At 45.7% G+C, this 26515-nt stretch overlaps 1 protein-coding gene across 31 annotated transcripts in view; it reads left to right on the forward strand.

The window, feature by feature from the left end:
• The window catches only part of DLG2 (discs large MAGUK scaffold protein 2), an 877737-nt gene that overhangs the window by 365085 nt on the left and 486137 nt on the right, over positions 1 to 26515 (forward strand). For 2 of the 31 annotated variants that reach the window (XM_083609607.1, XM_083609611.1), the window contains exon 1: positions 377 to 1313. The exons of 27 other annotated variants lie outside the window; for them this stretch is intronic. In XM_083609607.1, the coding sequence (XP_083465733.1) occupies positions 1212 to 1313 (102 nt within the window). In that variant the 5' untranslated portion in view covers positions 377 to 1211. Of the gene's footprint in view, positions 1 to 376; positions 1314 to 26515 lie in introns of those variants that run through there. 2 more of the 31 variants (XM_083609604.1, XM_083609617.1) reach the window with 2 other exon arrangements.

Raw genomic sequence — 26515 nt, forward strand, 5'->3', positions numbered from 1 at the left:
ACCTGAAAACAGCAGCTATTAGGCAGCATCCTTTCCTGCTTGGCACCCTTCCTTACAAATAAACTGCACGTGGTGCTAATATCAATCTATACCCATACAACCACCTACACCCATGCAACTAATCAGCTAAAATGGCTCAATCACCTAAGACGGTTGGCATCCGTCTGTCTCGAGAGACAATGGAATGTGCTCCCAGAAAGTCAAACCACTGGAGAATCACGGCGCCTGCTGTGGCTGCAGAGATCGGTCTCCTAATGTACCCGAGGCATCATTAACAGAACTGTACCAAACCTTCCAACTGATAAGCTTCCAGAATAACTCGGTGTATCCTCTTGCAGCTCATTTATTTGCAAACCGGTGTCTGGGGACGTCTGTTTCTCCCCTCGCCCCTCCACGTCTGGTGAAGAAGAGTCTCTGAATTTTACTTGCAACTGTCTGGACTTTTTCGCTGTCCCCCTTGTAAATCCAGCACCAGTTTCTTTCGAGCAGAGAGATTCATCTTTCAGACGAAGGAGAGGCTGCTGCTGCTGCTTCCGAGTTCCACCAGACAAATCCTTCTTCTTCTTCTTCTTCTTTTTTCCTCTTCCTGGGAGTTTTTTCCGGGGTTGCTGCCGGGGAGCCAGGGACACATATTTCCTCCTCCTTCTTCTTCCTGGAATCTTTTCTCAGTAACATGCTGAAGGCTTCTGAAGCAAGGTCCCAGTTTTCCCCCCTTTCCACAATGACTATGTATTGCAGCAAGCCACTGGCTTTTTACCAAATCGGGAGCTGCAGTATTTTTCTTCCGATGGCATAATTTGCAGCCCACTTGAGCTAGCATGACAATCTTATGTGATTAGTACGAGTAGGCGGCATGCATCCTTTTACATGCTAATGTGTTCACACCTGCTATTCCACCTTCATTTCCATTTTCTGTTCGGCGTAGAGGAGGGGGTGTGTGATAACATTTTTTAAAATTAATTCCCCCCCCCACTGGAAGGGGGAAGCCCTGACACTTCATGACTGATGCTGCAGCGTTGATTCATCTACGAGGAAGGGGATGGTTGAATTGGGGGCACAGGTGGTGAGGCGTCTAGGATGCTGCTTCTGACCAGCAGTCGGAAGAGAGGGAGAGAGAAGCTGTTGAGCTGAATGTGTTGCTTTTCCATGTGCGGGCTTAGCTCCTTGTTTTTGTTCCTCCGGCTGGCTGCTTCCACTGCAGCCCTCAAGGAATGTGCCGTATTGTTAACTCTTCTGACAGCGTTACACCAATGATTTGCCACTGCAAAGTTGCCTGCACCAACAACACTTTGTCGTTGATGTTTGGATGCAAGGTAAGGTATGCTTGATGCTGCTTTGTGCATTTCCTAACCGGGCTATTGGTGAATAGCAGCTACAGACAGGGGTTTTGGTTAATGCCGAGAGAGTTGCTTGTATAGATGTGACCGTGGGAGAGAGGGGTTTATTGCTATCTGTATAAGTACAGTGTTTTTGTTTTGTTTTTTAATAAAATAAACCTGTATGCTGGGGGTGGCTGGGGGAGATCCTTAGCACAGAGACCTAGGACTCTATATAGGGTGTGTATCGTTTTTATCTTGGATGTGGCTGCATACTTGATTAAGAAACTGAAGGTTGCTTCATCAGTGCACAGCTATTTCTGTGCACTGAGTTTGACATCGACGCTTGTGTGCCTTAAAAACCCCTGAAGTAGCAAGAATGGACCTACTTGTCTGTCCTGATTAATCGCTGTTGCTTGTAATTAGACCAGAGAAGCCACAGAGTGCAATATTGCATTTTTGGTTATTAAAAAAAAATTACAATCAAATCAGTGGAATAAGTTCATACAGGATCCCTGCCGCTCCCCCCCCCCAAAAAAAAAGTATGCAAAAGATGGAGATAATAGGGAATAATTTTGACAGTTTGAACTTAACATGTAGATGTTCTTTCCGGAGGTGGAACACTCTCTCCTAGATAAGGTCAGCCTGAGGGTACTGGAAGCAATTCTGCCCTCCTGAGTTTTCTATAAGGGATGAGCCCATGCTGTTAACAAAAAAAAAATAGATGCATTTTAGCATTTTAGGCAGCATTTGGACAAGGTAGATCTCTGCTTTTCATCTCTTAGCACTCACCTGTAACAGAACTTTCACTTATTCATGATGGGGCAGAACCTCTACTTTTCCATAATGGGGAAGAATCCACTCCCATCCCCCATTCGTATAGTTGGTTGGGGAGTCATTGTTTACCTGTTCCTTAAAAAAAAAAACAAGAACAAAGCCCACCTGTCATACATTTGAAATACAGCAGTGATGGGGAGTGGGTTCCGCGCTGGAAAGAATTCAGAGCTGTCAATAGTAGAGTTCATTGCAGCTACAGATACATTAACGAGATGGCTGAATAAAGGTGAATTGGTTCCTCACATGGGTAAGCTATGTTTTAATACTTACAAGCGGTGTAGTGACAAAATAATCGTATACCAAAGCTTGAAACAGAAATAATACTAAGTGCTAATAACTGCAAATAGTGCGGGGGGAGGGAGGGAGGAGACAATAGCCAAAGAAAACTTTTCAGGTTGAGGGAGACACTTGAGCACATAGATAGAATGACATTTTAGCACAGATAGAGCACTACTTCTGAATATTCGTAGCAACGCCTTTACAACAACCCAGTAAGGAAGAGCACTCGTCTTGTCCCTTGAATGTTAATAGGAGAACAGTCAAGGGTTGATTAAGGCTGCTTGATGAATGTGTGGCTTGAGACTGGTTTGCAAAACTTCACCTCCTTTCCCCCAACCCTTTTCAAAGAGTGGTCTTGTGCGACCCAAACTTTCGTTTACTTAGATCTGTTTCTTGCCTTTCCTCTAAGGAGCTCAAGTTAGCAGGTGTGATTTAAACCCCTACTCAGTTTAACTGCAGAACAACACAACGCTTGTCAGGTAGGTTAGGCTGAGAGATTGTGACTGGCTCAACATCACGCAGTGAGCTACTGTAGGGACTTGAATCCCAAACTTTCTGGCAGTGGTGCTGTGAGGCCAGGACTTTGGGGAGTGTTGTGGCTGAGTGGCAGAGCATCTGCTTTTCATGTTCAATCTCTGGCATGTCTAGGTAGCGCTCGGAGGGACCCCTGCCTGAAACCCCAGAGAGCCCCTGCCAGTCAGTGTAGACAGTTCTGAACTAGGTGGGCCAATGGTCTGACTCAGTATAAAGCAGCTTCCTTTGTTTTTATACCTACATTCTATGCCTTGCATGCAGAAGGTCCCAGGTTCATCCTCCAGCATCCTAGGTTAGGGGAAACCCTTGTCTGAAATGCTGCAGAGATGCTGCCAGCCGTGTATGCAATATTGAGCTCAATGGGCCAATGGTCTGCTTCAATACAAGGCGTATTCTTAGATTCTTTAGTTAGGGCCCCATTCAGAAGATTGAGCAGGAGGGCTTCCTTGTGCTGAAGCCCTGGCTTATCACATTGTGGAGTAATGTACATTAACATCAACAGAGCTCTACCGCCAGCCCCACCAGCAATACCACCATGTAAGTCCAGAGTCTAAAATTATCTAAGCTGCCCTACTGCTTCCTAGTCCTACTCTAACACACTCTGAAGTGTGTTAACTTCTTAACATCTTATCTAAGTTTCAATAAGATTTCTGCTGTTTATTGTATTGGGACAACCATATGATCTTCCTGGAGATTATGCTACATCATTATCCCTTGTTTTGAAAGCGTTTGCTGGGTGTCATGCTTCATAACTGATTGGAGTGGGTTCTACCATTTGCTTCCCCCCTTCTGAAAAGTAGAAAAATGGAGCCACAAAAACCTCAAGTGGCTAATTCCTCCCCTGTCAGAGTGTCTGGCTCCTGAGTCCTTTCTTCCTAGGGGGGCCATTCTCTCTGAAATATCTCGAATTTGTCTGGGCTGAAACAGTTGGGAGAGTCCTAAAAGTTACCTAGCTGTACCATTGCTTCTAATACTCTGACCCACCATGAAACACTGACTCTCAAGTGGCGTAGGGATTCTTAACATCTTATCTTATATTCAACATAAGAGCAAAAGAATATAGGAAGAGCCTGCTAGATTAGGCCAGTGGACCATCTAGTCTAGCATCCTGTTCTCACAGTGGCCACCCAGACGCCTTTGGGAAACCCTCAGGTGGGACTTGAGCTCAAGAGCAACTCTGCACTCCAGCAGTTTCCAGGAACTGGTACTCAGAAGCATATTGCCACCCACCACAGGGAAAACATTGCCATCATGGCTAGTAGACACTGATAGCCTTGTCCTCCATGAATTTGTCCAATCCTTTTTTCAAAAGCCATCCAAGTTGTTGGCCATCACTGCTTCTTCTCAAACAGATCCTATAGCTGTGTGAAGTGCCTTTTGTATTTCCATCCTGAATCTTCCATCATTGAGCTTCATCGGATGCCCGTAGTGTTCTGAGAGAGGGAGGAATAACTTTTCTCTATCCACTTTCTCTACCCTATGCCCAGTTTTATGAACTTCCATCAAGTTGCCTCTTCTTCTTGTTGTTGTTTAGTCATTTAGTCGTGTCCGACTCTTCATGACCCCATGGACCAGAGCACGCCAGGCACTCCTGTCTTCCACTGCCTCCCGCAGTTTGGTCAAACTCATGCTGGTAGCTTCGAGAACACTGTCCAACCATTTCGTCCTCTGTCGTCCCCTTCTCCTTGTGCCCTCCATCTTTCCCAACATCAGGGTCTTTTCCAGGGAGTCTTTTCTTCTCATGAGGTGGCCAAAGTATTGGAGCCTCAGCTTCAGGATCTGTCCTTCCAGTGAGCATTCAGGGCTGATTTCCTTCAGAATGGATGGATAGGTTTGATCTTCTTGCAGTCCATGGAACTCTCAAGAATCTCCTCCAGCACCATAATTCAAAAGCATCAATTCTTCGGCGATTAGCCTTCTTTATGGTCCTGCTCTCACTTCCATACATCACTACTGGGAAAACCATAGCTTTAACTATACGGACCTCTTACCACTAACTAAAAATCCTCAAGTGCTGCAACTGTTCCTCATAGGAGAACCACTCCATCTCCTTGATCATTTCAGTAGCCCATTTCTGAACCCAATGGTTTCTCTTATTTGATTATTTCCCTCTCTCCATTTATCTCCCAATGTAAAGACTTCACCAGCGTTCTGAACGGCTGGAAGGTGTTTTAAGTCAGGTAGAGGCAACATGGTGCCCTCCAGCTTCACTGGACTACAGCTCCCAGTACCCCGGACTATTGGCTCTGCTAGCTGAGGCTGATGGGAGTTGGAGTCCAATCATAGCTTGCAGATACCACCCTTGGCTAACCCTGCTTTAAAGTAGGCCCTCTAATTTGTGTGCTGACACGGAAACATTGATCATTCTCATTTCATAAGAGCTATTAATATGTAACCTATGAAACCTACACATCTGCTGCTGAATATTAAAAGTAAACAAATGATTAGTCACTGGAAATTAAAAGCAAATCATTCTGGAAGAGATAGGCCAGTGTCTTGCGGTGCTGGTATCCAATTTGTATTCCCTGCCTGGAAGCGTGTGTCTTCTTAAAAAAAATAATTCTTGGATGCATCCTGCTACTCCCCTGGGTTTTCTGTTTTAATTGTGACTAAGCAAGAGATGGAAATGAATACCCTTTGAAAAGTTGTGCATGCAGATTTCCAGGGATGCAGGAACTCACTGTGAAGCGTGATATGCCCGTTTTGGGGGGCGGGGACCTCACCCCTTGAAGGGTGGTCCTATAGTCCATGGATAGGGAAGCTGATGGGGACTCCATGTGCTTTATCTGAGATTCCTGCATTGAAGGGGGTTGGACTAGATGACCCTTGGGGTCCCTTCCGACTCGACAGCTCTATGATTCTGTGATGTCATTGGACTCTGACTTCCCAGCCAACATGGCCAAATGTTGAGGAATACGATACAATACAATAATCTTTATTGTCATTGTCCCATACAGAACAACGAAATTGAAAAATCTACATAAGACATTAAAAAACCAACAAGCCTGCTATCCCAGCTATCCCAACCTGGTTAGCCCCCTAAAAATTCTGATACCCCATTTTTAAATACAATATACTCCCATGAGATTCCTTATACTGCGTTTAAAACCAAAATCGCATTTGGGTAGAAACTGTTTCTCAGGTGACTAGTCCTAGTCTTTACAACCCTGTACCTGGCAGGAAGCTGAAAGAGATCATTTCCGGGGTGCGCACTATCCTGCGCTATCTCTGCAGCTTTCTTATGGCACCTGGAAGCATAGATTTGATCCAAGGTGGGAAGAGTGCACCCAATTATTCTCTCCGCAGTTTTTACAACCCTGGACAGCATTGTTTTTCCCCTGACCGGGCAACTCCAACAACATCTGGAGCATCACCCATTTCCCTTCTCTGGTCCTTCACCTTCCTTAACCCTTTTTGCAGTCTCCAAAAGTCAGGCAGGAAATCCTCTCTTCCCCCCGCCTCCCTGCCAAATGACTGCAAAAGCAAGGGGCATTTGAGGGCATATGCACAGCTGGACAGGAACCCGATGACCTTGCAAGGCTTCTAGGCCCCAGCCTTACCTACTGAGTGCGCCATAACTTTGCACACCAAGATAATTCAGTTGCATGTCATCTCTCTCCTCTTGCAGAACCCAACCCCACTTTCTTGGTGATATTGCTGTCTGCATCGTTGCCTTCTCATGCATATTCCTGCGTATTTGAGAGCATTTTTGCAAGAAATAAATTTTCAAGCTTGCAGTTGGGTGGTAGTGTGTTTCTTAAGCTAATTTCTCCCACCCCCACATACCCTTTCTCAAAGGAGCTCATGTTGACATGGATGATTATCATTCCTCCTTCATTTTGTCCTCACAATACGCTTGTGAGGTAAGGCTAGGATGAAACATTATGTTTGCTCAGAGGTTGCCCAGGGAGCTTCATGGCCAACTAGAGTTTCTCTTGATCCTAATCAGTCACTGTAACCGCTACACAGGGCTGGCCGACGACATTTTGGCGCCTGAAGCAAACCACAAAATGGCCCTTCCCTACCAGGGAAGAAGGGGTGATTGAAGAGCCACATCGGGAACAATACTGGGGAAAAACCAGCAGCAGCTCCTATAATAATAATAATAATAATAATAATAATAATAATAATAATAATATAATTATTTATTATTTATACTCCACCCATCTAGCTGGGTTTCTCCAGCCACTCTGGGTGGCTTCCAACATAATATTAAAATACAATAACCTATTAAACATTAAAAGCTTCCCTAAACAGGGCTGCCTTCAGATGTCTTCTAAAAGTCTGGTAGTTGTTTTTCTCTTTGACATCTGGTGGGAGGGCGTTCCACAGGGCGGGTGCCACTACTGAGAAGGCCCTCTGCCTGGTTCCCTGTAACTTGGCTTCTCACAGCGAGGGAACCACCAGAAGGCCCTTGGCACTGGACCTCAGTGTCCGGGCAGAATGATGGGGGTGGAGGCGCTCCCCTCAGATATACTGGATTGAGGCTGTTTAGGGCTTTAAAGGTCAGCACCAACACTCTGAATTGTGCTTGGAAATGTACTGGGAGCCAGTGTAGGTCTTTCAAGACCGGTGCCAAATGGTCTCAGTGGCCTCTCCCAGTCACCAGTCTAGCTGCCGCATTCTGGATTAGTTGTAGTTTCCTACTCACCAAGAGCCAGCTTCAGAGGCAGCATGCAAGGGCATTGCCAAGGAGGCAGCAAATAAAGGCCTCCAAGCTGTGTGCCATGGGAGCAGCTAGGGGTGATACATTCCTTGGAAGGTGGATATGCTGCCCTGTGGTTCCTGCTGCCCGAGGCAGTCACCCAACCTTGCCTCATGGGTGAGCCGGCCCTGCCACTATTCCACACCAGCTCTTCTTTCAGTGGCCTATGTGTCACTCCTATTTGGGCTTCAATGACATGCTTGTCTTACAGGCCCCTTGCCGCCTTGAGGTGGATCGCTTTGGCCCATGTACACGGACGGTTGAGGCTGCTCATTGGGGCATGTTCTTATAAGAAGGGTCATAAATGCTTCAGAGCAAGAAAAGAGTTGTGAATGTGTCTGCAAATGCAGCTGAAAACCTAGTCCAGGACCAGATCTTCCATGTAATGGAAGGTTCTCAAAAACTTCCATCTGACTTCTGTCCCTTGTGGGTTGAATGGTTCTCATGTGGTTTTCGTTACACACTAATGAATTCAGAATGCAGTGTGGCTGTGAGACTCATGTATGAAGACATCTGCGTCTTGCATAATGTTCAGCTGGAATTTGGTGCCTGCACCCTAATGGTCTTCACCCATAAGGCACTCTGGGAACTGTAGTTTCCCCATGCTTCCTTAAGAACTGTTCAGACCAGGAGGGTGGAGGGGCCCCGCAAGCAGCCCTGCATCACATCCTCACATCCTGCATGCAATGTCGCACAATTTCCTGACGTTGCATGGGGACCCCTCAAAACATTCCCCCTTCAAAATAAAGATTGGGGGGCCATGGTGCCTCAGACCCCAGGAGCCGGTGCCCTTGGTTCAGATAGTTAAACTTATAGTGTTGATGTGCCCTATTGTTATTTCTATATATTATTTTTGAAATGTTCCAAGCCCTAGTTCTCTGAGGGTTTGTTCCTTTTAATGTGAAGAGATTCCGCCTGCCCCATAGGTGTACAAAAATCACAGGGAGTGAGACTCTAGCTTGGATAATCCCTCAAGAAGGGGAGATAGAACCCAGTGCTTTCAAAATAAACAGCCTAACTTTACTCTTTTTTTAGCAATTCCTCTTCCAAGAAATAGTAATTTTAAATGTCAAGGAATGGTTCTCTGAATCTTTCCCCGCTGTGCTACGTTGTCACTTCGTGTGAGGGTGGTAGGAAGTGCTTCTTTTTCTTCTGTCCTTGTCTGATGACGCCTGGAGACTTGCTTATTTTTACACGTGAGTGGTCTCGCTTAACTCAGCCGAGGCCTCAGGGCTTGTCCCTAAAGATTTCAAGCTCCATTGATGTAAATGTCTCGTGCAGGCAACTCCTGAGGTTCCTACCCTATCTCCTACAACGTCATCCGTCCTTAATTTCATCTGTATGCTCTGTTGATGAAGGAGAACATGATTTAGCCGGATAGTCTCATTTATATATTTCAAAGTTCTAATTCTGGTATCTTAAGTTCTTTTCAGTTTCTCGAAGGGCTTGTTGTTGTTGTTTAGTTGTTTAGTCATGTCCAGCTCTTCGTGACGCCATGAACCAGAGCACGCCAGGCACTCCTGTCTTCCACTGCCTCCCGCAGTTTGGTCAAACTCATGCTGGTAGCTTCGAGAACACTGTCCAACCATCCTCAGTAGCATGTTGGACGCCTTCCAACCTGAGGGGCTCATCTTCCAGCGTCATAACTTTTATATGCCTCTTGTCTTTGTCCATGGAGTTTTCCTGGCAGGGATACTGGAGTGGCTTGCTGGTTCCTGCTCCAGGTGGATCACATTTGGTCAAAACTCTCCACTATGACCTGTCCATCTTGGGTGGCCCTGCACAGTATAGCTCATAGCTTCTCTGAGTTATTCAAGCCCCTTCGCCACAGCAAGGCAGTGATCTCGAAGGGCTTGTTGTTGTTGTTTAGTCGTTTAGTCATGTCCGACTCTTCGTGACCCCATGGACCAGAACACGCCAGGCACTTCTGTCTTCCACTGCCTCCTGCAGTTTAGTCAAACTCATGCTGGTAGCTTCGAGAACACTGTCCAACCATCTCGTCCTCTGTCGTCCCCTTCTCCTTGTGCCCTCCATCTTTCCCAACATCAGGGTCTTTTCCAGGGAGTCTTCTCTTCTCATGAGGTGGCCAAAATATTGGAGCCTCAGCTTCACAATCTGTCCTTCCAGTGGGTACTCAGGGCTGATTTCCTTAAGAATGGATAGGTTTGATCTTCTTGCAGTCCATGGGACTCTCAAGAGTCTCCTCCAGCACCATGATTCAAAAGCATCAACTCTTCGGTGCTCAGCATTCTTTATGGTCCAGCTCTCACTTCCATACATCACTACTGGGAAAACTATACGGACCTTTGTTGGCAAAGTGATGTCTCGAAGGGCTAGGTTGTGCTAAGTCTTGCAGCTTAAGAAGAGCCTGCAGGATCTGGCCAATGGCCCACCTAGTCCAGCATCCTGCTCTCACAGTCGCCCACCAGATACCTGTGGGAAACCCACACGCAGGATTTGAGCACAACAGCTCTCTCGCCGCCTGTGTTTTCCAGCACCCTGGGTGTTCAGAAGCAGTGCTGCCTCCAGCGGGAGAGGCACAGCCCAACCATCATGGCTAGTAGCCCTTTCCTCCATGAATTCAAACCTTCTCTTATGCACACAGTCCCTTGAGGTCAATTACAGTATAATAATGACCCAGTGTGTTTTATCTGCTTTTTATTTTTTAATATTTTTATTAGGGATTTCAACATAACAATTTATCCAAAAATACATCATCCACATTTCCTCCCCACATTTTCCCCCTTCCCCCCTAAAAAAAAGGAAAACTCATCCTCCCCCCGACTTCCCTCAGCTCCTCTCTCTGGTTTATCAACATACGTTATTTTCCGCATGTTACAAAACTGTACAGATCCTTATAGATATTGTCAATAAAAAGTTTGTGAATGTTTATTCAAAACCTGCCAAGGAGTCCAGTTCATTTGTTGTTTCTTTAAGTACTTTGTAAAGGGTTCCCATTCATCTTTAAAATCACAGTTATCCTTGTCATGTAATTTGTGTGTCAGTTTTGCCAGGTCTGTGTAATCCATCAATTTCTCTTGCCACAGCTCTTTAGTCGGGATTTCCTCATTCTTCTATCCTTGTGCTATTAAGGTGCTTGCCGCCGTTGCTTTTTATTTTTTTATTGTGGTTTGATGTACTGTAGTTTTATGGGTAATATAATGTGGTTTTAATACACATATGTTCTCTGCACTTCAGGCGAAGAGTGGTTTATTTGTTATAGACACGTTAATGTTGACTTGTGGAGTAATAATAATAATATTTATATCCCACCCATCTGGCTGGGTTTCCCCAGCCACCCTGGGCGGCTTACAACACATAAAAAAATTGTAAAACATTGGAAATTTAAAAAATCCAGATGCAGGGTTGCCTTCAGATGTCTTCTAAAAGTCAGATAGGGTGGAAGAGCAGTTGCCTGTGTTTCCTCTTCTGATTGTGCTTTTAAAGTGAGGAAGTTGAAGTGTCTATCCATGGCAATCAACCGTAATGGCAATTTGGTACCTCTGTTCTCTGAGGTTGCGTGTCACTGAATACCAGTAACTATAGCAGGAGAGACCTGTTGGCCACCACAACCTGCTTCCCAGAGGTATCTGAGTGGCCACTGTGGGAGCAGGATCCTGGGGCAGTAAGGCTCTAGCAGATCCCCTGACCATCCAGACATTCTCCAAAAGTAATTTCAAACTGCAATTACTTGAGTTCCGGCAACTAGTATTAAAGATGGAGCTCGGCTGCTGTGTTTTTACATTGCTATGACATACCCTGTGACCTTCTGGTGAACGGCAGGTAATAAATATGATTCTGCATGTGTCGTACAGAAATGAATCCACCTATCTTTCTCTGAGAGTCCACAATGTTGTAGGAGGATGGAATGTATGTTATTTTCTTCTTTATGACACATTCCAGGAACTTAAATCACATTTCAATAAAGTTGCCATCTGCTGTTGCACTAAAACTTCCATCGTCGCTGACCATGCTGGCTTAAGGCTGATGGGAGTTGTAGTCCAGCAACTTCTAGAGAATCACAGCTTCTTCCCCCCTTGCTATAAAGGAAGATATGTTCTCATTGACAAATTCTTGGCTGGTTTAGGAGCTTTGGGAAGCAAAATCCCAGCCTCCTCCCCACTTTCTAAAAGGCTGAGAGATACCCTTGGGCATTCAGCTAAATGCAGTCTAAATTAAAAGACTTGCCTTGTAAATAAAGGATAAACTGGCTCAAATAAATCTGACAGCAGTGAATGTTAGCACAACTGAAGATCCGTGTACGTAGGTGGTAAATAAGAAAATAAACTATATTAAAAAGGGAGGGAAACAGTGTGCAAACAGCTGTGGCTCAGACAGTGATAAAGGTAAGCAAGAAACTGCATCATGCTTTGTGTCCCCCTTTCCAGCACTGCTATTTAATGCACCAAAATATAATCAATTGGCCTCAGGTACAATTTTTTAATCCAATCTCTATACCACCTGAAATATACTCAGAGTCGCAAAGTGATTTCATGCTCTTAATTCAGCTCATAGTGGTGAGGAGGAATGAATGAAAGTCCCCTCAAGGTATCTGCTTTATATACATTATTTACACAATGGGCTGCACATGATTGGCTAATTCCGGAATTCTACTGTAAGCCAATCAGGTTGTGGATTCACTTCTATCTGGAGCATGATTGGGTGGTTCCTGCCAACCAATCATACTGCTGCATTGTTCTAGGACCAATCAGACTGCTGCATTCTGAATCCTATTGTTCTAGGACCAGTCAGACTGCTGCCTTTTGGATCCTATTGTTCTAGGACCAATCAGACTGCTGCAGTTTGGATCCTATTCAACTCAGTACATAACACCACCCTTCATCTGAAGATCACCAAGAGGTTTACAATATAAAAGCACAGAAATACGCACCATAATAACAAATAGAAACAATACCCCTCCACCCCAGTTTAAGAGGACATAGATAGTTTAGTTAGCCAGAGGCATGGGAGGAGAGGAATGTTTTTGCTTGGTGCCTAAAGATATGTACTGAAGGCACTCGGTGAGTCTTCCTGGGGAGACCATTCCACAAACAGGGAGCCACCACAGAAAAGGCCCATTCTTGTGTTGCCACCCTCCAGACCTCTCATGGAGGAGGCACACAAAGAAGGGCCTCAGATGATAAATGCAGAACCCAGGTCGGTTTATATGGGGAGATACGGTCCTTGAGGTATTGCAGTCCTGAGCCGTTTAAGGTTTTATCGGTCAAAACCAGAACTTTGATGGATTGACAGATGGGAAAGTCATTAAAGGAAACAATATTTCCATAATATTGTTTGTGTCTTGAGTTCCATTTAGAACTTTCATATATTTTGTAACTTTCTCCTTTAGTCCGACTCCCTATTGGACTAATTTTCTGATTGCACAGCCCTTTATTTACATGGATGAGCATTCAGAGATTTGATTCCACCCCCCCCCCCCGAAATATGAAATGGCACAGTCCATGTTACCACCTGCTCCTGCTGCACATGTGGACCAGGCCTCCATATCAAACAGCTTTGTATGTTCATTCATATATTCATTGTTTGCTACTGAAAGCAGTGTAGAAACCCTCCTGGCACTTCGGCAGCTTTTGTCCTTGGCTGCTTTCAATCCTTCCTTTTCATTCTTGTTGGTGTTTTTCTTTCCCTTCAGAGCAGAGAAGGAGAGGATGGTTTTATACAGCCCAGCTCCTTAGCTCCCACTTAAAGCTCTGCTCAAGTGTTTCTCGTGACCTTTGCCATGATGGTTTGACAGCAATCTTGCACGCCCCCAGGCAGTTCTGCACAGCTGCATAGGCAGTGGCTCTATGTAAATACCCAGTCCTTCCATCGATGACCTCATTTTTTGGCATAATAGCAACGCAAAGTGCTTAACACAGGTTGAGGGAGAGTGTTTTGTTCTAGAGTTCCATTTTGGCCATAGCTTTAGGTGTGTGTGTGTGTGTCTCTTGCCCCTTACTTCAGATGAGTGCGTCGAGATGTTTTGTTTTCTTCAATATATTGACTCTGTACCTGGCATGGGAAGAAAACAAATAGATTCTGGTACCTTGGTCTAAGAACAGTGCTGTTAAAGAGTGCTTTGGGTAACACACTCTGCAAAACCAGAAGTAGGTGTTCCGGCTAGCGAACTTTGCCCCAGAAGACGAACAGAAGCCGAACGGTGGAAGGGCACCGGAGGCGAGAGGCCTCATTGGGGAAAACACACCTCGGTTTAAGAACGCGTTCGGTGTAAGAACGGACTTCCAGAACAAATTCAGTTAGTAAATGGAGGTACCACTGTACTGAGTCAGAGCCATATATTTAAAGCACAATCAACACACATTTAAAGCACATGAGTTCCCCCAGAGAATCATGGGAACTGTAGTTTCCCCTCACAGAGCTACAATTCTGAACCCGCTTAATGAACTACAGTTCCCAGGATTCCTTTGCAGGGGGATTCGTGAGCTTTAAATGCATGGTGTATATCTGCTAGAAATTCAGCATTTATTCTTTTCTTTTTGGGGGCGGCGGAAGGTGGAAGGGGGAGCAAATGTGCCTTCATGCACCAGATGTGCTGCTGTTCTATTTTTAGCTCCATCATAGTTTTCCTTTGTGGTTTTAAATGCTGGAGCTGATGCCTCTCCAGTTTCTCTTATTATTTAATGCTCCAATCTAGCCCTTGTATTGAGACTCATGCTTAAAATACACCAGCAATTTTTGCTTCTCCTTTTCGCATTAAGAGGTTGAAAGCATCAGGCATATCTCAAGAAGGGTAGGAAAAGTGAACCCCAGGCTTCTAGAAACACCATAGCCTTTCTCCCAGATCTTTCCCAGGGGTAGCTAATGTAGTGTCCACCAGATGTTTTGGACTACAATTCCCATCTTCTCTGACCTTTGGCCATGTTGGCTGGGTCTGCTGGGAGTTTGGATTCCAGCAATATTATTGTTGTTGTTGTTTGTACCACTTAATGCCAAAATAGGTTTCTAAGAAGGACTGTACCATTATCGTCATCAGCAACATATAAATAACTGATGTATCACTTGATGCCAAAATAAGCTTCTAAGCCAGGCATTCCCAACCTGTGGCCCTCCAGATGTTTCGGCCTACAACTCCCATGATCCCTAGCTAACAGGACCAGTGGTCAGGGATGATGGGAATTGTAGTCCAGAACATCTGGAGGGCTAAAGGTTGTGGGTGCCTATTCTAAGCAGTTTTCAAAGTATAAATGCCAGTTAAGGTAAAGGTAAAGGGACCCCTGACCATTAGGTCCAGTCATGGCCAACTCTGGGGTTGTGGCGCTCATCTCGCGTTATTGGCCGAGGGAGCCGGCGTACAGCTTCCGGGTCATGTGGCCAGCATGACTAAGCCCCTTCTGGCAAACCAGAGCAGCGCACGGAAATGTCGTTTACCTTCCTGCCAGAGCAGTACCTATTTATCTACTTGCACTTTGACGTGCTTTCAAACTGCTAGGTTGGCAGGAGCAGGGACCCAGCAACAGGAGCTCACCCCCTCGTGGGGATTCGAACCGCCGACCTTCTGATCGGCAAGTCCTAGGCTCTGTGGTTTAACCCACAGCGCCACCCGCGTCCCTAAAAGCCAGTTACACAAATATTAAAATATAAGCACCCACAATTTCAATACACCAAAAATAGCACTTTAAATAAGGCTTCCTCAACCTTGGTCCTCTAGATGTTTTGAGACTACAATTCCTATCATCCCTGACCACTGGTCCTGCTAGCTAGGGATCATGGGAGTTGTAGGCCAAAAACATCTGGAGGGCTGAGGTTGAGGAAGCCTGCTTTAAAACAACCCAGGAAACTCAGGTCTAGAGATGTCCAGCGTCAGTTATCCAGTGCATCATCACATTTGCTTCTGTAAGATGAATTGTAGTTATTGAGGCCTGAGGATGTGGACCAAGTTGCTTGTGGCTATCTGTTCCTCTCCTTCCCCTCTTGACCCTTGCCCACCCTAGCTTGTTCATCTTAAGTCTGGGGCCAGGTGATTAACACATCCCTGTATGGGCAGGGTGTGGAATCAGGAGAGCAACTTAGACAGTTTTTAAAGAGGGTTGGGCAAATTTATGGAGTCTAAGGCTATCAATGCCTACTAATCCTAATGGTTATCTACTGCCTTCAGAATCAGAGGCAACATTCCCCTAAAATATCAATGACTAGGCAAGAGCAACAGCAGAGGGCTATTACCCTTGTGTCCTTCTTGTAGACTTCTTAGAGGTATCTGTTTGGTCTCTGTAATGTAGGAGTTGCCAGGGTGTGCAGACCCTCCAAGTGTCCCTATTTTCCAGGGGCAGTCCAAGATTTACAGAAGCCATCTTGGTTTCTGATTTGATCCTGGGATGTTCCGCTTTTCCTTAGGACGTCCCTATTTTCATTGGAGAAATGTTGGAGGGCGTGGAGTCAAGAAGATAAGTAACTGTACAACCTTTAGAAGACATCTGAAAGCAGCCCTGTACTGTATAGGGATTTTTTTAAAACAAATCAAAACATGTTTAATATGTTTTTCTATATGTTGAAAGCTGTCCAGTGTGGCTGGGGCAACCCAGTTAAATAAGTAGGGAATAATTAATAATAATAATAATAATAATAATAATGGAACGTCCCTGTTTCATCAGGTAAATGTTGGAGGCCATGGATGTGCTTCCCAGGAACTCCTCTGGCACTAGTGGAAGGTCTCAGTAAATAAACCTTCAGAAATCCACACTGAGAGTGCTTGCATTTCCTGTTCCTGTTTGCAATGGTTTGCCCTCTCCCACATGCCATTTTGTATAATACGACACCTTCATGGCAGCCATTTTGGAATCGAGCCCACAGCAAAATTCCAACTGTGCCCACTGGTCTGAAAAGGCCGGCGACCCATGCTTTATAGGTTTAAATAAGCCTAGACTAAAATAGACCTTTGGTCCAATCTCGAAAGGCTTATATTTGTTTGTCGTCTGGACTTCAGAGTCTCCTTCCCTCCCCACACTCCTGCTGTTTTTAGTTCTTTCTTCTTCTTCTTTTAAAAAAGAAAATCGATTTTTCATTGATTTTGTTTTATTATCTTTGAGTCACTTTGCAGGTTTTGTACAGGGCCGAGAAACAGTAGATAAATATTTTATCTCAATAAATGAGTTGTGCTTCTCACCTGAGAGGGGGTGAGTCATTACCTGACCAGCTGGTTCACTGGCTGGGGCGGCGGGGCGAGGGTGCTCATCTGAAGTGAAATTTTCAAGGTGAACTTGACATTTCCAGTTTTGAACAAAATATCGGTGGAAAATTTCCATGGACCTAGTAGGGACATAGAAATTTGCCCTCTACAGAGTCAGACCATTGGTCCATCTAGCACAGTACTGTCCATACTGACTGGCAGCAGCTCTCCAGAGATATTCTTAGTCCTACCTGGGGATGCTGAGGATTGAACCTGGGACCTTCTGCATCCAAAGCCAATGTTCTGTGCAAAGAGCTGTGGCCCTTCCACCATATGGAGAATGTAAGAAACCGCTTTATAACTGAGTCAGGCTACGAGTTCATCTAACTCAATCCAGGGGTACCCAACATGGTGCCTTCCACATGTTCCTTGACTTGTTCCACCTTGTTCCAGAGTGGCCAATAGTCAGGGATGATGACATCTGTTTCAACATCTGGTTATTGGCCTACCCCAACCAGCAGCATCTCTCTGGGGTTTCAGGCAGGAGAGATTTCTAGCCCGACCTGGAAATGCTGGGTTTTGAACCTGGGACATTTTGCTTGCAAGACAGATGCTGTACCACTAAGCTATGGCCCTTCCCCAAACGTATTTACCAACTAAAGGAGAATCTTTATGTAAGGCAGGGGCTATGGGAGGAGGAAGACCCTCTTGGTGTGTTCATCCCTCCAGGATTTTAAATTAGGATCCTCTGTAGTGAAACTTGGACATTCTGCATCTAAAGCAGATGATCTTCCACTGAACTATGGTCCTCCCTAATGGCGAAGGTGGCTTCTTTTTTGAAACAAAAAATAAAAACCCACCATTTCAGGTGTGTGTGTCGCTTCAGTACACCCCTAAAGCTGGATTCTTCTTTGCGCTTCATGACCTGGGCTGTTGTTGTTTAGTCGTTTAGTCGTGTCCGACTCTCGTGACCCCATGGACCAGAGCACGCCAGGCACTCCTGTCTTCCACTGCCTCCTGCAGTTTGGTCAAACTCGTGCTGGTAGCTTTGAGAACACTATCCAACCATCTCGTCCTCTGTCGTCCTCTTCTCCTTGTGTCCTCCATCTTTCCCAGCATCAGGGTCTTTTCCAGGGAGTCTTCTCTTCTCATGAGGTGGCCAAAGTATTGGAGCCTCAGCTTCAGGATCTGTCCTTCCAGTGAGCACTCAGGGCTGATTTCCTTCAGAATGGAGAGGTTTGATCTTCTTGCAGTCCATGACCTGGGCTGCTTGACACCAACGTGCAAGAACCCAGTGTCTTGCTTTCTCATTAACTCTGCATATTCCCAGTGCCTCCGCTCCTGTATTGGAATTCAGAGCTGTTAAAAAAAAAAAATACAACCGAGAAGGGTTCAGTTATCACTTCAAGGGAGATATGCTAATATCCATGATTTAATTAGTGCACCTCAGTCAAAGCTTGTATGCCTACAGCACCTTTTTACATAACCCAAACACTTGAGTCCTCATTATTCCATTATATATTTTGAACATTTCATAAATGTTCCCTCTCTGCCTAGGAGGGTCTCTTGGCTGTGTTCATTATGCCATCAGCCAAACAGAGCAATAAAGATGAAGCGCTCCCTCTTTCTCACCAGCCCCTGCAATTAGCGTAAAGTTGGATTCCTTCTCTTTCCAAGAACTGGAAACTGGAAATGGTTTCCATGGAACGATGCTCAGAGAATGGTAGAAAATTGGCAAGCCAGGAAGGGCATTAAGCTGCACTACCCAGGACTGCATCTCCCAAACTTTGGGTAGCTGAACTTTGGGGAGCTCTGAAAATGGTGAATTCCATGCTAGGGATCATTAGGAAAGGAGTTGAAAATAGCACCACCAATTGCATGCCATGACAACAAATTGATGACATTTAGAATGCTGTGTGAAGTTCTGGTCTTTAAGACCTTTGCATCTCCATCAATGATGCTTGTGTGCAACCCACCCTGTGGTGTATTGATACTCCCCCCCTCTTTCTGCCATTGCCGTCAAAATTGGCCGGGTCAAAAAATTTCTTGGGTAGCCAGATCAGGCTCTTCACACTGGTGGCCAGCCACCCCTGTTTTAGAGGCACCCACAGAGGAGTTTCTAAGAATATTAACAGCTGGGTCTGAGGTACCCTAGTTGTTCAAGCCTTCAAGGATTAAGGACAGCACATTGAGTAATGTGACTTCATCGTTCTCGATATAACCTTTTGTGTCTCGGTGTTTTTATTTGTTTTGTAAGCTGCTTTGAGTAATTGTAAACAGAACAGAACTGGTGGGTGGACATAAATGATGATTTGCCACTTTAAACCCCCCCCCCCCCACAAAAAAGCTAAGTACATTTTTTTTTACTTTAAATTGTGGCCCTCCAGATGTTGAACTAGAACTGCCATTGCCGCTGACGACAATTGGCAATGCCAGCTGTGGCTGATGGGAGTTGCAGCCCAGAAACATCTGGAGAGCCACCACTGAAATAAAGTTCGACATAGTCCATACCTGGAATGGTAATGGACCTGCAGCCACCTATGTCACGCTACAGCTCTGCTTCGTTTCTGGCTCCTTCAGCTTCCAAAAAGTGTTAATTCATATGCCCATTACGAGAGCCTAATGGTAGCATGCATTTTGGCTCAATTCCCTTCATTTCTTCAGCCAGCAGATAAAACTGTATTATGGTGCCTAAGTAAATGCTAACACGATTAATTATGTGATGGAGCTAAATTACTGCAGCATTTAGGGTTGTGATATTTTTAATTATACCAAACCCATAACATTCAGAGTTAGGGTTTCGCTGGCTGCTGCGGCTCTGCTTCTTCCTTCCACCCTGGTCTATGAACTGAAGAAGGACTGGATTCCGTTAGGAACACACCTGTTGAACATCATAAAGCACAAACAGCTCAGTTGTTTCAATAGGCTGCACTGTGCACCTAGCGAAGAGGGGGGCACCTTAACAATAACCATAACAATAACCAAGAGTGGAAGGTAAGAGCCCTGGAGGTGTCAACGGGGCACCACTGATGCAGATCCACCCGGTGACTAAATGAAAACTTGATTTCGGTTTTCCAGATCTCATAGCAGATGCTTGGTCCTTGTTCTCACTGGGGTGGCAAACGTGTATTGGGGTGGACCTCAGTAATCTTTTGGAATGTTCTGCCCTGTGCAAGGCCATAATATGGCACCCTCAAATGGAGCTTCTCAATTATGGATCTTCTCAATTTTGTTTCCCCCTGTGGCACCTTGTGTGGAAGAACTGCCCACACCACTCTAAATCCGGCACTGCTTGTGTTTGGCTGTAGGAAGCTGCCTTAGAAACTGAGCCAGACCATTGGTCTATTTAGCTCAGTATTGTCTACACTGACTGGCAGCAGAGGTGGGAGATAGTCCCAGCCCTACCTAGAGATGTCAGGGATTGAACCTGGGACCTTCTGCATGCAAGGCAGACCCTCTACCACTTCAGACTACAGTGGTACCTCGGGTTAAGTACTTAATTCATTCCGGAGGTCCATTCTTAACCTGAAACTGTTCTTAACCTGAAGCACCACTTTAGCTAATGGGGCCTCCTGCTGCCGCCGTCCACCGGTGCACAATTTCTGTTCTCATCCTGAAGCAAAGTTCTTAACCTGAGGTACTATTTCTGGGTTAGTGGAGTCTGTAACATGAAGCGTATGTAACCTGAAGCGTATGTAACCCGAGGTATCACTGTACATGGAGAAGGTGTTGGTGCTGTGGGTCCCTTATTTGTATAAATGAATGTACCTCTTATGCATTCCTCCATGGAAAAATTTCCTCCATGGAAAACTAAGCATCAGGGAAGGAGAACCTGATGAACTGACCCTGTCTTAGATCACTACCTACCTATTCATTTATTTTTATATATTGTTTGTCACACAGACTGCAACAATAAAAAATACAACAGTACAAAACAAATGCAAAATGCTATACAATTAAAATCTGACAACCACCAGCTTATCACTCCAATCAAATTTACTTGCTGGCTGTTTCTCATTTTTACCCAATTTTCACTACTTGGGTACATTTCAGTTGGAGGTGATAAAGTGTGTCATTTTACCTTTTTTGGGGGGGGGTATTGAGTATTTTAGAGTGTTACCTCTGTTCTATAAAATGCATCAAAGCAAGTAATCATAAGAGGGACAAAACAACAACAACAACAACAACAACAACAACAACAACAACAACAACAACAACATGAAAAACCTCTCTCTGCAGATATCATATGCTTTTAACACAATTCTGTGTGAAATATGTCTTTTGCTTTTTCCTGAAACTGACTTCCATACAATGCTAGTTAGAATCTGGTGTTAAGAAGACAGGATTTTCTGGGCACTTGGCCACTGCAAATTGTCATTGGGCTAGTTCACACATGGATGTCTGAGTGTTCTTATTACCCGATGTTAACTTCCAGCATATCAATTCTTAATGAAACTAAGATTAGCCAATGGTCTGGCTCTGTATAAGGAAACTTGATATTGTTCCTTGCCAGCTCACCTTTCTTTCTTTCCCCCCTTCCTTTTTAAAAAGCAGTGCAATTTCCCCCCTGGCTTTGATCTTATGCTGCTTTTATTTCTCCCACCTCATTTACTTCCCATTCTTTTGATTTTTCTCTCGTTCCTGTTTCTCTCGGCGCCTCCCTGCAAGGCTGTGTAGGCAGGTGAATTCCAGCTTTTCGCAAATGTCACCCACACAGCTACTTCCCCCCCTCACAACCACACACACACTTCATGTCTCTGGAGCGGTGTGATGCACAGTGGGTGAAGCAGGGAGTGTGAGTTCTCTTGCATCTGACACTCAGAACTGCCAACTCTAATTGGTATAAACCTGACAATGCAAGGAGGCCTGAGTTTACATTCAAGTGGGGTAGGGATGGCTTTGCTCAGTTATGCTTCTGAGATCATTGCAGCTGCTTCTGTAATTGCGTCTCCTGCACTTAGCCAAGGAACCCTGCATTTAATCTCACCCCTTTCATTGTAGCCTTGTGCATTTGGCGCTAAGAATATATCTGTGCTAAAAATGTAAATGAATGGTTGGGATCTGCAGACCGGATTCTGTCCCCAAACCAATTTGTGCACCTACCTCCCGCCCCCAGTGGGCCTGTCAAATGTAACTGAGATATGGGGAGAGTTTTGCTTTCAGTTCTTCTTGCAAGGGGAAGAAGCGCCATGTATATCCTATAATCTTTCTGTATGGTATCCTGTGACACTGATTGGTTATGCTCAACCTCCCTTCTCAGAGGCAGTGATGCTTCTGAATGTCGGTTTGCAGGACGTCACGGGAGTGGTGAGTGCTTTTGTGCTTGTGGGTTTCTCAAAGGCATCTGGTTGGCTACTGTGAAGAGAAGAATAGGAAGAGTTTGGATTTGATATCCCGCTTTATCACTACCCGAAGGAGTCTCAAAGCAGCTAACATTCTCCTTTCCCTTCCTCCCCCACAACAAACACTCTGTGAGGTGAGTGGGGCTGAGAGACTTCAGAGAAGTGTGACTAGCCCAAGGTCACCCAGCAGCTGCATGTGGAGGAGCGGGGAAGCGAACCCAGTTCACCAGATTACGAGTCCACCGCTGTTAACCACTACACCACACTGGCTCTCCTGTGAGAACAGGATCCTGGGCTAAATGGACCACTGGCCTGATACAGCAGGGTTTTCTTGTGTTCTTATGTTTGGAGGAGCTACCATAATCATATGGGATGCTCAGTTGCTGAGGGAGCTGGATGCCTTGCAGTCCAGCTTCTCTGAGTGAAAGAAAGGTTGTCAGTTTGGCAAGGATGGAGGCCCAATCACTATTTTCCAGACTATCCTAGATGAAAGGGTTGTAAAGAAGATCAAACTGGATGTGGATAAAATGGTGGACTACCCTAAACTCTGTGGAGGAAGAAAATGGTGAGAATGTAAAAACAAAAGAGGAGGGTGGGGGAACATGAAACACCCTTCAATATGTTTTAGTTTAGGATTATCTTTGTGCAAAACATGCACCTTGCTTCTGAGCTCTGCATACCTTTTTCCTCACCAACCTCCCAGGAAGATGGTTAGCCTTTAACTTTCCCATGAGAATGACCCAGAGCATGAATTCACAGAGGTATCAACCAAACATGCACATTTCCTAATTTAACAGCTAGAGCAGCTCTCTGCATTTGCGACTACTTAGTGTTGAAACAAAATGTTCTTGGAAATGGCTCCATGTTTAACAGTAGCCGGCCCCATCTGTTCTCCTTCTGAATTGTTCCATGGATTAAGTGTCTCTGGGGAAAAAAGAAGTTACATTTCTTTTTCAGCAGTTCTTGCACTGGTGCATTTCCTATTAAAACTGCAGGCTGTTGTGTTTGAGAGCAAATTGGCTCATCCTTTCCTAAAAGATAACTGTTCGTCCTTGATCAGGGCTTAAGGATGGAATTTCCCTGCATTCCCTCTATGTCCAAAACTTAGCAGTGAAACTTTAAAATCTTAGCTATTTGGAAAAACAAATAGCCTTTTCCCACCACCACCTTACTGCAGGGGTGAGGAAACCCAGGCACAGGGGCCCAAATGTGGCCCTCTATGTACTTTACCTGGCCATTGGGACTGTCCCCAGGCCACACCTCCTCATTGGCTCTGCTTTGCACCCTCTTGAGTGCTTTTGCCTGGCTGGACTGAGTCCTTGGATAATGGCTCTTGCTTCTCTGGATGGTAGACAGAGTTTGGTCGTGTGTACAAACGTAACATTTGCACCTGTCATTCCACAATATCAGGTGTGGGGCAGGTGGCCATGGTTTGGGGAAAACTTCCTTGTTGGCCGAATTGAGACTTGTGCCATGCCTAATTAGACCCATGGGCTGGAGGTTTCTGCACAAGACTGACAGAGCCATCTTTGCTGCTCCTGTCTTTTTTCTGCTTCTTTTTATTATTATTATTAAGGCCAGGCAATTCCCTTCCTGAACATACAGAAGTGCTGCCTTCATCTCTCTCGAAGATCCTTTGCACTCGCTGGGTTGCTGTTGAAGTGTTGACTCCAATCCTTTTCATCTGTTGGCTGACAAAAGGCTGATGCATCAATTAATCCTGCTTGTAGCAGCTGCCTTTTCTCTCCTCCCCTGCCCCAGTGCCAGTGATAGCTGCCAGCTCCTGGTGAATGGGTCACCTGGCTCGATTGCCACCAGCTGAAGCTGAGTTGTTTCATGCCATTGTTCAGCCAGCATTGAGGGGATCTGTGGATGAATGCCAGCTTTCAGTTAATGCCCATGGAAGACAAATTGGATAAACAAGTTTGACCTGGGTGCCAGGTGGGGAAGCAGTTCCTGCAAACACGACAATGATGTGCACCAGCTGGCCGGTCGCTTAGGTCAGAGAATGGCTGCTTTTAGCTCTCCGTGGCTGGAATATTGGCAAGTAGCTGGTGCAATGAGGTGGCACATAGGAAAGGAATTTGGAAGCACAGATTTGGGCCAGACTTGAGGCTGCAGCAGACATTGGAGCAATGTGGCATGTAGTGACACAGCTTTGGTGTGTTTGTGTGTCACTAGGAAATGGAGGCAGTGAGAGATTTTACTTTCTTGGGCTCCAGGATCACTGCAGATGGTGACAGCAGTCACGAAATTAAAAGACATCTGCTTCTTGGGAGAAAAGCAATGACAAACCTGGACAGCATCTTAAAAAGCAGAGACATCACCTTGCCAACAAAGGTCCGTATAGTTAAAGCTATGGTTTTCCCAGTACTGATGTATGGAAGTAAGAGCTGGACCATAAAGAAGGTTGATCGCCGAAGAATTGATGCTTTTGAATTATGGTGCTGGAGGAGACTCTTGAGAGTCCCATGGACTGCAAGAAGATCAAACTTATCCATTCTGAAGGAAATCAGCCCTGAGTGTTCACTGGAAGGACAGATCATGAAGCTGAGGCTCCAATACTTTGGCCACCTCATGAGAAGAGAAGACTCCCTGGAAAAGACCCCAATGTTGGGAAAGATGGAGGGCACAAGGAGAAGGGGACGACAGAGGACGAGATGGTTGGACAGTGTTCTTGAAGCTACCAGCATGAGTCTGACCAAACTGCGGGAGGCAGTGGAAGACAGGAGTGCCTGGCGTGCTCTGGTCCATGGGGCCACGAAGAGTCGGACACGACTAAACGACTAAACAACAACAACAAAGGGAATGGAAGGATCTGTCAACTTCATTTTCCCAGCCTTAAATTCAGTTCTCCACATTTCTGCAGTAATTTGTGGTCTATTTAGTTTTTAAAGAAATCTGTATTCTAACCAGCCAAAGAATCCATCACATGTTGCCCTGTTCAGGGTGTGATAGGTTCTCCCCCCCCCCCCCAAATCTGGTTTCTTCCAAACTGAGGGTGAACTTTCAGGCCCCTGAAATATGGAAGGGGCATCGGAGTAGGGTCTGTAAAGTTGTGAAATGTTTTCACAGAATTGCAGAGTTGGAAGATGGCTCCGAGGGCCATCTAGTCAAACCCCTTGCAATGCAGGAATCTCAGGGTGGCAGAAAACCACCCAAGCTCTACTTAGAAATCTCCTTTTGTTGGCTGCGAGGTGTCCACAGTGCTTTAATGCCATTTGTTTAATGCAATAGATTATGAATGCTGTAACCTAATTTAGCTTCTCTTTAAGGGCACTTAGCAGATGTAGCTCCCCATCTGCATTATACATTTAAAGCAGTATCGTTCCACTTTAATCAGTCATGGCTTTCTGCAAAGAATACTGTGAACTGTAGTTAGGGGTGCAAAGAGTCATTAGGAGACTCCTATGCTCCTCAGAAGCAGCTTAGTCATGCTGGCCACAAAACCTGGAAGCTGTACGCTGGCTCCCTCAGGCAATAAAGCGAGATGAGCGCCGCAACCCCAGAGTCGGCCACGACTGGACCTAATGGTCAGGGGTCCCTTTACCTTTACCATTATGCAAGGGATGTGGGTGGCGCTGTGGCTTAAACCACAGAGCCTAGGACTAGCCGATCAGAAGGTCGGTGGTTCGAATCCCCGCGACAGGGTTGCTCGGTCCCTGCTCCTGCCAACCTAGCAGTTTGAAAGCACGTCAAAGTGCAGGTAGATAAATAGGTACTGCTCTGGTGGGAAGGTAAACGGTGTTTCTGTGTGCTGCTCTGGTTCGCCAGAAGCGGCTTAGTCATGCTGGCCACATGACCCGGAAGCTGTACGCTGTCTCCCTCTGCCAATAAAGCGAGATGAACGTCGCAACCCCAGAGTCGGCCACAACTGGACCTAATGGTCAGGGGTCCCATTACCTTTACCTTTATGTTCCTCAGACAGCTACAGTTTCCAGAGTGGTTTAACAACCATTCCCTCTCCTCAGTGAACTCTGGGGATCTCCAAATAATTTTCTGCACCCTTAACAAACTACAGTTCCCCAGGATCCTTTGGAGCAGGGTTCAGCAAGGCTTACCGTGGGCCGGATCATGCCCGCGAGCCCGCGATTCCCAACATCTGCGTCTGCATAGGCGTGATTTTTGGAGTCTGTGCAGATGTGGTTTCCAGCCTCTGCGTCTGCACATATGTGATTCCCAGTGCTGCGAAAGTGAGTCCCTGTGCCGCACTGTGCTGGTTTAGCGCAGCGCGTGGGGACTCACTGAGCAGGCCGCTTGGTTTGGGGGCTGCCCATAGGCCAGTTAAAAGACCCCCCATGGGCCGCTTGTGGCCCATGGGCCTTAGGTTGCTGACCCCTGCTTTGGAGGAAGCCACGACTGCTTGAAGTGGTATGAT

This window comes from Podarcis filfolensis, assembly GCF_964270895.1.
Source record: "Podarcis filfolensis genome assembly, chromosome: 4".
NCBI classification, from domain to species: Eukaryota; Metazoa; Chordata; class Lepidosauria; order Squamata; family Lacertidae; genus Podarcis; species Podarcis filfolensis.